Source organism: Lygodium microphyllum, chromosome 14 (assembly GCF_053477565.2).
Source record: "Lygodium microphyllum isolate KBCC chromosome 14, Lygodium_microphyllum_v1.1.10, whole genome shotgun sequence".
Classification (NCBI taxonomy): Eukaryota; Viridiplantae; Streptophyta; class Polypodiopsida; order Schizaeales; family Lygodiaceae; genus Lygodium; species Lygodium microphyllum.
In genome coordinates, this window is record NC_141148.1 from 130,807,248 (window position 1) to 130,824,821 (window position 17,574).

A 17,574-nucleotide genomic window follows, 5' to 3' on the forward strand; every position below is an offset into this window, starting at 1 on the left:
GACTAAATGTGGAAAGGGAAGACTAGTGTTGGTTGTCTACTAGGGCTCCTGGCTATCATGCAAAGTGGTACCGATGGCGAGGTCTTACCCTTCGGCAGCTGAGAAGATGTGGCTTTATGGGATTCACTGGTTGTCCTTACAACCTGCTTATAATCCTCTTGGTCATCTGAGAACGGCAAGTCAATGGTGAGTAGCACATACATCCAACCCCGCTCGTCGTCGGGACAGGGGACATACTTCCTTATTAGTGGCCCGTAATAATTCCTAACCTATGAGTCTCCTTTCAAGATAGCGGAGATGGCGTCTAGGTCGACTGGCATGGTTTTCAAGGTATCCATCTCGACTCTTACAACCTCCACTCTGTTGCCCAAGAACATAAGACCGTTGCCCCATTCTTCTATCACTCCTGCGTTTCGCATCCAGGGTCAGCCTAGCAAGATGTCATAGTCCACTTCCTACATGACTATGAAGTTCACTAAGAACTGGACTCCCGCCATCTCCAAGGGCCAATCTTTTAGCACTCCAAATGGTCTGACCTTCATTCCGTTAGCTAGTGTGACATTAAACCTTGCCGTCTCCACAAGTGGTTTACCCCAAGCCTGCAGGATTGCATGGCTAAGCACACTAACTCCAACTCCCGTATCTACAATTTCCTTCCTTGTAGTATCTCCTAATGTGTTTCCCTATCACCCCACCTACGTAGCATTTGACCACCGTAGGGTGGCCGCATGCCTCATCTTCCAAGAGGTGTGCATTAAGGATGCACCTCCGCTTGAAAAGAGTTGAGTCTTAGTCACCCAGATCTTCACTTTGGCACTTCGAGCTATCTTCTTGAAAAAGAGGCCATACCACCATCTTGCGAAGGTGGCACATCTCCTTGCGCGGAAGGCGTGATCCCAACACGTCACACCATCCGTCTTCTTTCGCTTGGACCTTCGAGGGATAGGAGCACTTGAAACAGAAACACACTAAGGAACATGCAGTGCTGCTACACGTCGCCTTGCGCGTCGCGAGAGATCCATTTCTCCCACATTGAGCACCCTTCCTCACGTTGAAGCACACCTGGACGTCAAAAGGTGAGGAGGGAGCCTGTCTTGTGTGGACTAGATAGGTGGAGCACTTGGACAAAGCATAGCGACTTGACAGATTGCATCAAATCACCACGCCTGCAATGCAAGGGTCATCTCCCATGTGGTCAAAACCATTGGGCCTTTGAGCCTCTGTCACCTAGATACACCATTATCACGCACGAGTTTGGTAGGCAGTCCTTAGGCAGATCTTTCCATGTTGCGTCTACATGTAAATTGAGGCTCTTAGTGGCCAGATCACACATTGAGGCACAGGGTGCGAGTGGGGCAGTCAAATGCATAGTATCGAACCGCCTAGCTTACATGATGGCACAAGCCATAACCTGCACCGTGACAACTTTGACTTGACCCTCAATGGCCACATAGTACATGAAGACACAGGAGGTTGGGTGTGGATTGGCGTTCTGCCCCAACACAAGTTTGCCCACATCACGTTGTGACCTGGTCATGTTTGGATTTTCCTTAGGGGCCAACACAAGTCTGCCCACACCACGTTGCCACCTCGTCATATTCGGATTTGCCTTAGGGACGTATGCATGGGCTAAGTTTTCACACCTAGCTCATTCCAACATTTCTCGCTCTATGACAAGCTGCATCTATCGTGAGGGACCTGGAGAGTGAAGCCTCCTTGGAAACAACTTGGGTCGATCATGTAGCCAACCAACTACCTTGATCTCACCAAGAAGATTGCACCCCTTTGGTCCAGAGATCGGAATGGGCTTGAATGTACGAGTAGACCTTTCAGGCAAAGGGATCTCCTTGAAATTCACCTTCGTGGTGAGCACAGGCTCTACATCGACGTGTAACTCAGCCACTTGGGATCCATTCACGAAGACCCAATCACCGTGATCGGTCCACAGGAGAGACACCCCAACAGTTGCCTCTACTTTGCTGTGTGAAGGCTCAATCCCCTCTAATTCAACCATTTGGATACAGAGACTTATCTCCTCATCGCGCTCATAGGAGGGGATGGTCACTTGTGTAGCAAATGTCACCCGCTTTCTCCTAATCATGGACTCGAATTGAGGCATGGGAATCGACATGGAAGTCTCATCCTTCGTCTCAAGATAGGGAGTTGAGTTCGTCGTTTTTGCCTTGATCTTCTTTCTCTTCTTGGAACTCAACTTGGCTCCTTCTGTCCTTTCTGTTGCGGGGGCTGTTGCTTTATTCTCCCAACACAAGGAGATTTATTGATGTCCATCATTTGCATGGAGGATGGCCGTTTCTTTAGTCCCATGGCTCCGCGAGTCTTCCACTACGCAACTCTGAAGTCTTGCAACATCAAGGGTGGCTATTTCTTTAGACTCTTGCCTCAAGGAGTTCTTCGTCCTTGTGAATGGGGGTTCAGGGTGGGTGGCCTTTTGTTTGTCCTCCTGGCGCAAGGAGTTTGCTAGATATCCTTCCTGTGCATGGGGTTTGCCCATTTCTTTATTCTCCTAGTGTAAGAAGTCTTCTGAGGTCTCGTCTTGGAAGTTGACTCGTTCCCCCTCCGCATCATGAGTAAGAGTTGTTTTTATATGGACCTCATAACCATGTGCCTGGCCTTCGTGTGAAGCTTGGGGCAGGAGGGTGGCTTTGCCAAAGGAGTGGTCACAAGAGTTCGAACCGGACTCTGTGCCATATGGGGGGTCACCTCCATGCGAGCTCAAACTTGGCTCCATGCGCACCTATTTCTTCTATAGAGCTTGGGCCTTAGCCTAACATAGCATAACAATGGCCCTTACGGCCTTCTTCGAAAAGGTTGGGGCACTCGGCATGTCTTCATCGTCACTTGACTCTGCACAGTCGCCGGTGTAGTCACTGAAGAAGTCGTCACTCGAGCTTGAACTCGGCTAAGTGCGAGGAGGGGCAGCATGCTGCATTGTGTGGGAAGTCAAGGTCAACGCGGTCACCTATTTTTGAGTTGGGCGGGCAGATTTTTCTTCTGAGTTGCTGAACTCAGCATGGCATTAGCTGCGATCTACACTGTAGTCCCTTGCAATCCCTCGCTTGAGGGTGCTCTCATAGTCGAGGGTATCCCAGTCTCCTGCTTCAATGAGGTGATCGCACCATTCCTCTATTCTCACGTTCAGATCTTTCAAATCAGCTTGGTTCCATGCGAGGTCACTATGGACCTGTTCGATGCACCGGGTCGATGTCCCGACAGCACCATGACAAGGGGCTTTTCACTACCTTTGAGCAGATTCACCTTGGTTCAATATTTCTCTTCTTTTAGATTCCAGCGTCATGTAATCTACTAGGAGCTGCCTCTTTTCGGCATACATCCATTCAATTTCTTCTTTAAGCATGGCGGCTTTTGACTTTCTCAAAAGGGTTGTTTTTCTTTGACCAAGCTCACCCTCCTGAGGGCACACACACACCCACCGTGGAGTTTGCTATAATGCCAAGTGTGACGAACCCGCCATGAATCCATCTTGGGACAGGGGTGACCTGCCTCATGGAACCTGCCTCATGGGGTATTACCCACCACTCAACATTCCCACAAGCACACGGAAGCGTATCACGATACGGCACAAGGAAACATCAACTAATAGGGAGCTAAAAAACGAGGGCCCCTCTTGAGGGCTCAAAGTTGTATTGCACGATGGCACAAAGGCAAGGAAGCTTTACAAGAGCGTCATCAATGGGCAAGAGGAACATGGTTTCACGGGTGAGGGTAGCGATATCAACATGCAACACACGCGGCTCAACACCATGGGGTGAGGGACTAATTCAAGAGGCTCATATCCCTCATAGGTGTACTTGGGCTTCTCTCACCCACTCCTTGACCTTATTAACAACTTCTAATTGATGCCTCGAATCGGGATATTCTCCAATCTTGGCACTTTTCTTTTCCATTGTCTAAGAAGTAGATGTCTATGCTTTTGCGTCCGTGACTTGCTTCCCCTTTGGTAACGTGGTGGCACTGTCCGTCTTAAGCGAAATCTTTGTCTCAGCCCTCTTTTTCCTTCTTCTACAGCTTTTCTTCCCTATTGACATTGCATCGAGGTTGCTAGGTCCTGGTAATGAAATACAGGCTTGCCTTGCCTATGCTTAGGTCATGACATTTAGCAGAAATGGTGTGGCTTCACTATCGAGTGTTTCAACTCCGAACAGTCCCAATGGTACGGACAGCACGATAGCCAAACTAGTGGAAGGTTTCTACCTAGGGCACTCGGCGTACAAGTGTATAATCTCATACTCAGGGCATCTCAGGTCGGCCTTGTCTTGATTGGCTTGCCCCTTTTCGAGGCATCGAGATGAGATTTGTCCTGGGTGGAGCATGTAATGGGTTCCTAGTTCTGTCCTACCATCATGAGGACATGTATTTTTGAAACCTCACTTAACGTGTGGATTAATTTTTAATCACATGATTAAGTAAATGTTGCACATGTGAGGTGGAACTGGGGTTAGATAAATTTACAAGCCCAGGACCCAAGAAAATCACGGGATGTTAAAGGCAAAAGTTGCTTTAAGTTATGTTGCACAAGTACTTGGAGGTATCTGGCGTCAATTGTTGGCCTAGGTCATTCATTTGGCCATAAGTGTCAATTGGTGACACTAGAGATGTGGCATTTAATGGTACCTAACACGGATCTAATGGTCAAAGATGGCACCGAGAGACTCGAGAGTGAAAGATGCCTAGCCAATTTAATTATTGGCCAATCAAATTATTAGATTAATTTTCAGTAATTAAAGGCTGAAAATTAATTTTTTTAAAATCCAAGAAAAGAGAATTCTATTAATAACACCTTGGAGAAAGTCCCCCTAAGGTAAATACAAAGTACAAGAAACTCTATGAAGAGTAACTAAGTGCATCAAAGATACAATGGTTGTGTAAACAACCAATTTGGTGGGCTAAAGTGCCAGACCATCTGAGGGGTAGTACGAAAGAAGGTGTTTCAATCCCAAATCCGCAGGAAAGCCTCTCTTTTCTTTCTCATCCTCTCAGAGCTGCCCTGCAACCTCTCCCATCTTCCACAAAGAGTGTAGACTATCTCTGTCCAAGTCCTCGACAAAGACTCCCCAGTGGATACATCCTGAAGATCAATGACCTGGCTACATCTCACAGTCCATATGTACCAAGCTATGATGGGAAATCAGCTCCCATCTGTGACAATGTCCCTGAGTCCACTGTGTCTGTGAGTAGTCTAGGATAGGGATCCTGCTCAAATGCTATCCAATGATGAGAAAAGAAATGCTCCCCTCAGTGTCCTCATAGCCGCATTCTGGACCTTTGTCTATGACCCAAGCTACAACCCCCCATTGTACCATGGAATACTATCCTAAGAGCTCTCCTCCAAATCTCCAAGGCTCTAAGACACTCCCATAGGCAATGTCTCTGTGTCTCCTCTAGCTCACCACATAGCGCGCATGCCACTCAGTCCCTACCATATCCAAGCCAAGTGCCAACCTCTAAGCTCTTATGGGCTAGAAGCCATAGAAAGAGAGATATCTTCTTGGGCCTGAAGCTGTCATGTAGCCACCTCCAAAAGTCATATGGGAACTCATTTGAGACTCCCTCTCTATGCCAATGAGGGGTGGCTGCAGGCTATGCTCTAATCTTGCTCATTTGTATCCTCCATCCCTATCTAGTAGTGTAGCCAAAGAAGGGGATGTCGGATGGCCTATCAAGGAAGGGATCCCTCCACACCCACTCTCCTGGATCCCACTGAAGTCTCTCTAGGGGCCTCCTCCGGTAAGCCCAATATCTCCATCCATCTATAAGACACTGTGGTTGGGTCTAGGTCTATGTGCCATTTCCTTTAAAAGTGTGCCACTACTCTGATTCTCTGCCTGGAGCATCCACCAAGTGCTGTAAGGTCAAGGTCCTCTTCTCGTTGGAGGCGGCCATCCTCCTCAACTGTGAAAGTGAATGTCTTGTCTCAGCTAGATGCAATGGCTGCTATACTCTGATTCTCTGCCTGGAGCATCCACCGAGTGCTGTAAGGTCAAGGTCCTCTTCTCGTTGGAGGCGGCCATCCTCCTCAACTGTGAAAGTGAATGTCTTGTCTCAGCTAGATGCAATGGTTGCTAGAAGGATATCCCCTCTAGAGAATACACCAATCCAAGTCTGAGAGGAAGCTATTTCCGTTTGCCAATCTGGTGAAACCCCTTCCATCACGACCTCAATCATAGCCGTGGCTCCCCTAAGACCATGCAATCTCTGCCTTTGGATCTCGTGTGGTAACTCCTGAAACGCAAACCACTCCCCCGCTGATATAGCAACCTGTAAAGAGAATCTCCCCCATGATAGGTGTCCATTGCCCAAGGGCCTCACTCTGATCTCAGATAATGATTAAAGAAAAGAGGTTGTCTCCTCTTCTCTTCAATAGTAGTCGGGGCGAGCTGGTGGAGCCTTGGAGATACAAATCTCCAAGCTCTAATAACGGCCGTCACAAATCTGACCTCAAATCTCCTCTGTAAATCTTTGGTGTTGATCTCCTGAAAAATCTAGTGAATGCTGGGCTGCCATGGTCCTCCATGTAGGTGTCAAGTCCTCTAGCCTCCCCGTCAGAAGTTTCTTCCAGGGCTCCTCACCTGGAAGCAAACCCCTAACAATGAGCTTGACCAATAAAGCTTTGCTCTGACTATCTGGGTCTATGATCCCTAATCCTCCTCTGGATCTAGGCTATATGACGACATCCCAAGCCACCTTTTCTCTGGCTGGACTCCCATCTCCTCCTGACCAAATGAAGTTCTTGGTGACGCATTTCACCTGGCCGATACATGACCTAGAGAATGCCCAATAAGAAGTGATGTGCCACATGGTCACCAGAAGAACTTGGTTGGCAACCACTACTCTTCATTCTGAAAATTAATATTTAATAAAGGATAATGTTGGAAAAACCATTTGGGAAGGCTAACACTTGGCAAACTTGCCCATACAAGCTGGTAAAAGGCTAAAGAAGAGGGAAAACGAGATCATTCTTGCTGTAGCAAATGTGCAAGAGCTGTGAGCAGCCATGGCCAGCGTATTTTCAGCCATTGCAGCCAGTCACGAGTGAGTTTTAAGGAGGCGATTGCAGATTCAGACCCTCCATAGCTGGGCAATTGCATCCAGGTACAAGGTGACAGCTGATTTGGATGTCTCAGTTGTAGACTGTAGGCACCAACATTTAATGCTGTTGTGGCAGGGCAGCAGCTACATTTGACTGATTTTCAGTCATTCTTCGCGACAAAACCCTGAATTTTCTCTCTCTACAGCTTTCTCTCTCATCTCCCAACCATTTCACAACCTTGCTCCGAAGATCTCAGCATTTGGACCCATGGAGGCTAAGAAATTGCAAATTTACAACAAAATTTAGGGTTTAGCAGAAGCCTCAAGAAGCATGCCAAAAATTGGAAGTCCCAAGACTTCGATTTTTCAGGACTGAAGGCGAATTTCAGCTAAATTCAGGTGGAGGACTAGCCAGTCATTGAACTTGGGGCATTTCCATCGTCTATGAAGTGGGTGAATGCCAATTAAGTGCCCGAATCAAGGGGCAAATCAGATTGAAGACTTACTAGTCACTTTGGACAGCAAGAGGAGTTTGGATAGCAAAGGGGATCGAGAGAATCCCATTGTAAATCAACTTCTTATTCAATAAAGCTAAAGAAATACCGAAAGGGGGAAATACCAAAAGGGGGGCCAATCAGGTGTGCATTCTCCAAGATCAGTAGGTAAATTTGTATTTTCAGATTTGCATTTATTGTTTGCTACTGTAATTAAGTTGTAATCAAAGATTTTCCACCCATCCACGAAAGGAAGGCTGGTTTCACCTACCTCTTCCCCTACCCAACGCCATCACCGGCACTGGTATGAAATCCGTCAAGATGGGATTACCCTCTTCGTCGTATGAGACGTAAGGGTTCACGTATGCTTCGTCCTCATTCAGCTCCTCTACGTAATGTATCGCAGTGTCACTTGGTGGATAGGTCCATGTGGTCTAGGTATCCTTGTGGGGTTGATGTTCATCCTAGGGAGAGCTGGCTTTGAATCATTAGGTGCTGGGAGAGTCCTTCCAAAATATAATGATCCATTCCCTAGGTAATAAGGCTAATTGTATGGCTATGAATATGGCAATCGCCTTGGTAATCGGCAATGCATTGCATCATGGCCAAACCTACCACAATTGGCACAAGGTCTGGATCTAGGATCCATGCACTCGACTGGAAGGTGATTTGCTCTGCAATGCACGCATTGCACGTGAGGTCATGCGGGCCTTCTCATCATCTCTTGCAGCCTAGCCAACTCTAGCTTCACATCTGCCAACTCCTAGCCCTAGTCGACACTCTTTCCCTTGTCTTGGGGGCTCTGGCTAGATCTCCAACGGTCATAGCTCTTTCTAAAATTCTAGACGCAGTGCTATCTTGGGTTGTGGGTCTTGAGCTGGGAGAGTCCTTCCGAAATATAATGATCTATTCCCTAGGTAATAAGGCTAATTGTATGGCTATGAATATGGCAATCGCCTTGGTAATCGGCAATGCATTGCATCATGGCCAAACCTACCACAATTGGCACAAGGTCTGAATCTAGGATCCATGCACTCGACTGGAAGGTGATTTGCTCTGCAATGCACGCATTGCACGTGAGGTCATGCGGGCCTTCTCATCATCTCTTGCAGCCTAGCCAACTCTAGCTTCACGTCTGCCAACTCCTAGCCCTAGTCGACACTCTTTCCCTTGTCTTGGGGGCTCTGGCTAGATCTCCAACGGTCATAGCTCTTTCTAAAATTCTAGACACAGTGCTATCTTGGGTTGTGGGTCTTGAGCTCCTCTCCTTAAGTAGTAGGTCATCCACTCCTATGGCTTCTTCAAAGACCCTAGCTAGCACATCCCTTTGCAAGGACTGACGCTCATTAATCTAACAATGAGGTTGTCAAAGTATCCCGCCTCAGAGAATCTCTTGATGAAGAGACTCTTGAGGTTATTGAAATCATTGCGTTCGACCTTGTCTAGACTAGTATGACACGTCTATCCTTTGTCTCCTAGGCAAAGTCTAAAAGCTTGTGCGCATTTAGCAAGGTCCGAGAGGTCATTAGCCTCGCATACTTGCTTGAACTGCTCCACAAAGCTATAGGGTCATTGTTGCCGATACTTGTCGAGTTGCTTGGCAACCACAGGTTTCTTGGTTTGGCTTCTAGAGTTCGGAGTGATTCCTAGTCCTGCTAGCCACGAAGTTGCCAAAGCCGCTCTGCTCTACTCTACAGCTGTATTGTCTAAGAGTCGCTTCGTAAAAAACTTGCTCGATAGAGTTCCAACCTACTTATTCATTTTGTAGCTGAAGATTGCTAGGTATTCATTTTTGTTGGTTTAATTTTATTATTGTCTAACAATTGTGAATGCTTCAGTTGATGTATAGAGCAGGCGGCAATGGCATTGGGAAGCACTGGGCGATAACGTGTATTCAAATTATCTAGAAGAGATTATCATTTTTGATGGGTGTGTATCTTACTATTAAAGGCGTGGTGCTAATATTTATTTAGGCGGATGTAATAGAGGAAGGCAGGATCGAAGCTCAGCACAGAAAACAGTACTGTGTGAGAGTGAAGCACGACACCCAATGCAATAGACTGAAAGAGTGTAAGCTGAAAGTACAAGGTACAACCCTTAAACCTTGGGGTTATAGGGGGTGTTCACACCCGAACACGGTAAGTGCCCGTAAGTGTGTATCATAAGCATATACGAAATAATACCATAAGTCTGGGCGAAAATTTTGTTTTCACTCCAACCTTCCTTTTTTTTTTCGGGTAGCTGCTACCCCTAAGAAGACAAGGCATTGGGGACCCTGGGTCTGACTCGTCCCCACGAACCTACCAAGCCTCTACAAGGCGATAATGAACTAATTGTAGGAATTTTCTTCCTTTTTCTTTTTTAATTTAGCAGTTAGCGTAGGGTCGGCTTCTTGTGATCTCTCCCTCTCAACATTTGGTCCTATCCTATTTTGATTGGCGAGCACTAAGACATGTTGAACCTCGCGCATTTCTGTCTTACCTCATATTTTGAGCTCATTGCTCTTGATTGTAGGCAACTATGCCTTGCAGTGCTCTCCTTGCTAACTTCCGCTCTTCCTCAAGATCGGCTATGATGTCTTCAGTTGGTCTATTGTGATGCTTCATTTTAATTTGCAGGTCATACCGTGTTATCATTCGTTGGATGTTGACTGGGAATTTTCCCAAGTTACACGCGTCATTTTCAAGATTGGTGCTAGCCCTAGCATGTTGCCGGTTTCTTGAGCGACTAGGATGTCAATCAGATTTATCAAGTCGGTTGGACCTCGTGCATTTCATGTCTTACCTCATCTTTTGAGCTCATTGCTCTTGATTGTAGGCAGCTATGCCTTGCAATGCTCTCCTTGCCAACTTTCGCTCTTCCTCAAGATCGGCTATGATGTCTTCAGTTGGTCTACTGTGATGCTCCATTTTAATTTGCAGGTCATACCGGGTTATCATTTGTTGGATGTTGACTGGAATTTTCCCAAGTTATGCGCGTCATTTTCAAGGTTGGTGCTAGCCCTGACATGTTGCCGGTTTCTTGAGTGACTAGGGTATCCATCAGATTGATCAAGTCGGGTAGAGCCGCGTCCCTAATTGTGCCTGTTGCTATTGCTTCTAAAGTAGCTCGACGATTTCAATCTCTCAATGTTCGACAATTGGTGTCCTTGGCCACTATTCGATGTCTGGATTCTCCTCCTACTAGTGGGTTCGTTCAGCTTATCTTATTTTGCATGAATTCCTTGTTATTTAAAACAATTCTCAATGTTATGGGCACTCAGATGCTAGTGGTGTGCTCCTCAATGTACGCTATGCGAAGTCAAGCTTTCAACTTTTCTGGTGTGCATCAAATGTTCAATTGATGGAGTGTGCAAATCCAATGAAACAATACAAGGCGGCATACACTTTCCTGATCCTTTCGTGCGTTTAATGGCCACTCTAGCTGGTTTGTTTTGGTCTCTACAGCGTCCTAGACATGTGGCCTGAGCGTTAGATCGTGATTCATGAGTCAAATGGCCCTATGAGCCGTTCTACGCATTTGGAGGCCTATGGGGATGCCATCTAGTTTGGGTTTAGCATTTGCCTACCTTGGGTGGGTCCAATTTTCCAAAATCTAGCTTTTGTGCAATCTCTCCGAGTGACAATGTCCAAGTGGCAATATCGGAGTACCCGACTTAGACCATCCGATCGAATGAATGGGCACTCGGCCATCCAAGGCCGAATATGTGGGCATCCAAGTGGGCGATTTTGGGATATCCGAATTTGACCGTCCAAGGCCGAATAGCATTGTTCCAATCCAAGTCCGAGTCTAGATCTCCAACTAGTATGGTTAAAGACTGTGGATCCGTCCAAGCACGACGCCGTGAGTTCCAAGATGATCAAAATCTTGCCGAATCTCACACACGTCTTGATCAATCTTCCATCTACAATCCTGGGAGCCATCATCCAACACGAGGATACACTCAAAGCTTACCGACGAGGCTCGAAGGGGCGGTGGTGAAGATTGCTAAGCATAGAACGATTTCCAGCTCTCTCTCTCTCTCTTTCTCTCTCTCTCTCTCTCTCTCTCCCTGGCCTCTTAAATTCCTTCTCTCTTGCCTTGTTGCTTGCCCCTTCTCTCTCTTTGCTGTCTTAATGCCCTAAAGCTCTCTTTTCCCTATTTTGGGCTTGCTATTATAACAAAAGTCCTATTTTGTGTTTCTCTATTTTCCTTGTTTTCGCCTTACCTAAATGCATCCAAATCACAAGCAACCACTTACACTAATCCAATCTACTTACCTTAATCCAAAAAACTAGAAAAACTTACTTGCAAAGGAGATCGAATACCTCTTCAACTCCCTCGCTTCCTACCTATCTCAAGCACCTGTTCGGGACAAACCCTACTTCAATGTTGGATTCGTAGTGCACAAGCACTTAAAACTTGAATCCGTAGGTCTCGGCAAGCAACGGAACCAAAATGTAGGAGCTTCTTGCTTGACCGCGCCAAGATCCACAGACCGCTTATTATTTCAAGCATTTCAAGCCAATTGCAATGGCTACCTCTCACATAGCCATACGTGCTCTCACACCTACAAGTGTAGTGAGCTTACCTCCATGCTCGATCGAGTTGCCTCCTCCCTCAAGCACTTTGGTAGCTCCACAATCCAAGGTGCAAGCTTAAGCAAGCTCGATCCTCAAGCTCCAAGCTCCATTGCCGCACGCGAGACAAGAGAAGATGAGAGAATAAGAAGAGAGGAGAAAATGGGGGCTCACCCTCACACACTCACCCCCTCTCTCAAGCATATGTTCAAGCAAGTACGAACCAAAGAAGAAAAAAAAGAGGAGAGTTAGTTTTGGCCACACACAAGAATGAGCTGCTTCATTCATTTTTTGCCTTTTATACAAGCCCTACTACTGTCACCTTCTCAAGCTTTAAGCCACAACTCCTTCATGAATGGTGCACAAAATTTCTCAAATATCAAAGCTTACGGTCTCACTTCAGTGTTTAGAGCAATTATCACTACATTAAACTTTGGTGGATAAATCCGAAGACACCTCCGAGCTAGCTCCTTACTAGTCTTTTGTATCCCAATGCCAACTATCTGGTCATGCAAATTCTTTATCTGAGTGATGAATGCTTCAACTATATCTCCTTCATCAAACTTCTCTGCTGCTAGTTGATTTTCCAAGTTCTAAATCCTTGTTTGGTTTCACGTTTCATACTAACTCCTTAGTATGTTTCAAGCCTTTGATGCCTTGGCTATATGCTAAATCAAGGTCAAAACATTGTCAAACAGCTTGCTAAGGCACAGAATGCATCTGTATTCCTTTATTTCCAAGTCCATAGAAAATCTGCATGAGGAAGAATCATAACATTCGAATTTGATGGGTCAAGGGTGGGTTGTGATTCTTGGTTAGTCCCCAACACTATCTCCAGAAGCTCATAAGAATCAAGGATAGTTGTTTTCCACAAAGTGTAGTTTGTACCATCTAACTTGCCTTTGTTCTCCAAAACTCATAAGAATCAAGGATAGTTATTTTTCCCAAAAGTGTAGTTTATACTATCTAAGTTGCCTTTGTTGAAGGTTAGTGGACAAATCCTCAAGGTTTGAGTTGGTGATACAACAGCAGTGCTACCTAATGCACTAGACAACATTACTCCTCTTTGCTATTGAAGCCCTTGCCTTTCACATACTCTTCACCATGTAAAAATTGCATGGCATAGCAAATAAAATCTCAACAAGGAGTAGAGAATACATAGCACATGTGATAAGGATAAAAACTGCTTTACTTCCAAATAAACTCATACAAAGATAGCTCTATCCACTCGTGCACTTTCACTATGAAGCTTAGATGGCAATTCAGACAGATGATATACGAAAAGCTTAAGGCTAGTTCGAAAAACTCTAATTGGATGAAAGATAAATTAATTATAGCTTTGGAGGAATCTTCCTTATTAACTTGGGAAGGTAGCCTAGTCGGCTTATCCAACCATACTATGAACCTTTCCTAATCAGCTAGGAAATATTCCCTTTACCATCGAGAAAAGGGCACTACTTGCTGCGGATCACCGTTAGGTAGACACGCGCTTAGACCCCAAAAAAAATGTCCTTGATGACTCTCACACCCCACAACTCAATGCAATGTGCCTCCAGTTGCTACCAACTTAATTACTCTATCTAATCCAAAGGCTAGACCCACAAAGGTCACCTTTTTGCCATCCAATCACATAAACCTTATCTAATATACAAGTCAAGACCCAACCAATATCCAAGCTCCCACACAGCTTCTTCTCATAATGGGAGCCTTACAACTTAGAGAACCATGGATCATTGGTGGCACCTTGCAAGGGTGGGGCTTTGAGCATATCTAACAAGACAGCAATGAGATTCACTCTAAACTATAGCATGCCTCTTCTCTCATGGCGATGGTGTGTGAAATCATGCCTAAAAGTGGGAGAAAAAAAATGTAAGTAGCCCTTTCAATTTAAAATGAAAAACAAGAGTTTCCATTTCATTTGTTTAAAACATTGAAACTATTAAATCTTATGTATATTTGGGTATGGCCTTCATGGGAGTCAACAGAGGTGCTGCTAGCACAAGGTTTTGCAGCACTAGGGACAATTGAGAGACAATGTGCACATGTACAATTCCAGAAGCCAAGCACCAAATTATGAAATTTTGATAAATTGGTTTAGCCTCTATCACCTGAGGAGAGGACTGCTTGTAGGGTAGGATGGACTAGAGAGACTTCTATGATGGATGGTAGCCCATGAAGAGACCACTAGCAATGGATGATAGCAAGTATGATGAGGAGAAAGCCATCAATAGCCCATGAGATCATGAAAGTAGAAGACTTGAGTTACAAAGTCCCCCTTCAAGGCAGTGATGTTTCTTGAGCTCCCATGAGTGAGATACCCCCACTTAGCACTCATGCCCTCCAAATAGTTAGCACCTATGGAGATACATCCTATTGGTATGCCCAGATACACATTACATCCTATTGGTATGCCTAGAAATACATTTGGCTAAGCCAATATGGAATGAAAATAGATGCAATCCCACCTTTTGAGTATAGCTTCATTGTCCTACACATGGACTTAGCCACCCACAGCTGAACCGAGTGATCAACATGGACTTGTGATATTGAACATTGAGAAGACTTAGGTGAACCTTGTGTGGCAGCTGGCCACAAAAATGTCACTTTACCAAACACACTTTTTGTATCTCTCTCAAGATGGATTTGTGACACAACCATCACACATGGACATAGACTTTTCACACAGCCTTCAATATGCATCATTTAGATTTGAATTTCATTGCATCAAATACAAGTGGAGATGGGACAATCTGAGGATATCATACCAGGATATCAGATCTGCCAATTACGCGGGATAAAGATACAGTCAAAGAAGTATTATGCTTTTGGTCCATAATGCAAAGTCCAGAAGTACCATGACCAAAGGTGCCCAGAATTGTTCTTGCTCGAGCTCGGACACCACAAAGATGCCCTCTTAAGAGACGAGAGCAGTACATCTAGGCCACCTAGATGGAAGGTGCTCATAGAGTTCCTCACACTAATGATCACCATGGCTTCTTGCCAACTGACAAACACCTCCCCAGTTCCAAGGAGTTCATCTTCACGAGGCATCACCCAAATGTGAGCTGTATCCCTCTATCGAGTAAGGCATCCCCAAATCTCAAGGCAACAACCCAATCATCCTCACCATCATACCAGGATATCAGATCTGCCAATTACAAGGGATGCAGATAAGAGTCAAAGAAGTATTATGCTTTTGGTCCATAATGCAAAATCAAGAAGTACCATGACCAAAGGTGCCTAGAATTGTTATTGCTCAAGCTCGGACATGGCAGAGAGGCCCTCTTAAGAGACAAGAGAGCAGTACATCTAGACCACTTAGACAAAAGGTGCTCATAGAGTTCCTCACACCAATGATAACCATGGCTTCTTGCCAACTGACAAACACCTCCCCAATTCCAAGGAGTTCATCTTCACAAGGCATCACCCAAATGCAAGCTATATCTCTCTATCGAGTAAGGCATCCCCAAATCCCAAGGCAATGACCCAATCATCCTCACCATCGGCATATGCATGCCATCATTGCCCACCCCAAGAAGACGCCCACTGAGATACCTCAGCCCCTTTGTGCTAGAGCAACTGATGTACCATCCAATGGGGGAGACCTTGATATGAGCAGAGACCATATCATGGTTAGTTTTTTAGATTATGTTTCTTTCGACACTTAGCTTTACTATAGCCATATGTCTTTACAATTGATTCGCTTGTTAGACATTCTATGATCGTTCTTTGTTCTACTCTTTGATGAGACATCTCTACATTTGTACTATATGCTCAGGTCTCATAGGCCATTTTGGCCTTTTGCAAATGTTAACATTTTTTTCTAATCTCTCAAGTTATAACTCTAGTATTTTTTTAGATGTAGCACAACTAATAAAAATGCTATTATCACATTTACTAGGAAATGAAAAACACACAGAAAAACCAAAACAATATCCACAACATATATTAGTTTCTTGTGTTGTGTGATGCTATGAAGATGCTCCACGCAAGAAAACTTACTCTTCCTTGATAATCAATAACTGGAGTTATTTCTGTTTGGCAGGTTTGATTCATTTCAGCACTCCACGCTATTGTACCATTTCCCCAAAAGGCAATTACCTCTTTATTTGCACAAGCATATAAATATTGGTTGTTTCCAATCGTAGGACTAGAAAGCTGAGAAGCACCTGAAGAATCAGCCATTAGTCTAAACCCTAAATAACGAAGTCATACAAGCAACACTTATTTGCTAGCAACAGGTGACATCATAAATACGATCGTTGTGTGAACCATAGTTTCTTGAAACAGCCTTTCGCACGGAAAATTTTGGCCCCAAAACGTTTTCGGGACAGCAGTTCCAGACAAGTAGGGTGACTTACCCAGTTTCATGACAGACTGGTCATTTTGCCTTGCTGTGTGCAGTTTTTGCCTTATTTCGTCTCCTCTCCACCCTCTTTCTCAGCTGATCACTCTCATTACCTATTGTTTGCTTCCCTCTTTCACATCTACTACTGTTTACAGCCTTGAGACCCTACATCCCTCCTCCCCCAACCGCCCAATCCTTTTCATTTCCTATCTACACTATTTGCAGCACTTTTCCCTCAGATTAAGAGCTTTTTTTTAGTGTTTCCAACAACGAACAATCCCTCTCCTCTCTTCATTCTTCACTGTCCACACTAATTGAGGCCGGCTTTCCACAACTTTGCTACTGGTTTCCTCTATTTCTAGCAAGATATAGCCATGGTGAAGGATACATTTTGGAGCCACATACACATCATTAGCAACTATGGAGCTGGTGGTGGCTCGAAGCAGTGGTAATGCAACTACTGCTATGTCATGCGCATGGGAAGCATTACACAAGTGAAGGATCATCTTGCTTGTGTTAATGGTAAGGATATTGATAATTTCCCTAATGTGCATCATGATTGTTTGCTAGCTTAGAGCCCTAGTTGTCAGGTATGAAAGGTACGATATGGTATGGTATGATAAAATATGGTACCAAATGGTACCTTATGATTTTATAAGGTACATTACGATATTACTACCCAAAAAAAACTTGCTTTTTTTAAAACATAAATCATTAAATGATAGAACACTTGTTTAAAGTGAAAATAGCCATTTCATTACAAAACAAGATGAATACATGAGGATAGCCCTCACAGTCGCATGCGCTGTATGCAACATGCAATACTACTAGAGACTAGAATCTAGCACATACATGGACAATGGATCATAGTGACATGTGGATACAATGACAGTAGATACAAAAAAGAGAGAGAACTATGAATCTATGATGAGGCATCACTATCATCATCATCATTAACATCATCAGAACCATCAAAGTGCTCATCAAGAGAGTCTAAGATGACTCCTCAACATCGGATAATGAGACACTCTCATACTCATCCTCACTAATGAGGTTATTATCATCATCAAATAATGGCTTCCTAGGCATCGACTGTGTAGGCACG

General features: G+C 44.8%; 1 protein-coding gene across 3 annotated transcripts in view; it reads right to left on the minus strand.

Moving 5' to 3' along the window:
* LOC148026114 (protein GAMETE EXPRESSED 3-like) overlaps positions 1-17,574 on the minus strand; it is a 207,116-nt gene that overhangs the window by 161,619 nt on the left and 27,923 nt on the right. For 2 of the 3 annotated variants that reach the window (XM_087693372.1, XM_087693371.1), the window contains exon 2: positions 16,124-16,290. In XM_087693372.1, the coding sequence (XP_087549498.1) occupies positions 16,124-16,290 (167 nt within the window). The remainder of the gene's footprint in view (positions 1-16,123; positions 16,291-17,574) is intronic. The other variant, XM_087693373.1, reaches the window with a different exon arrangement.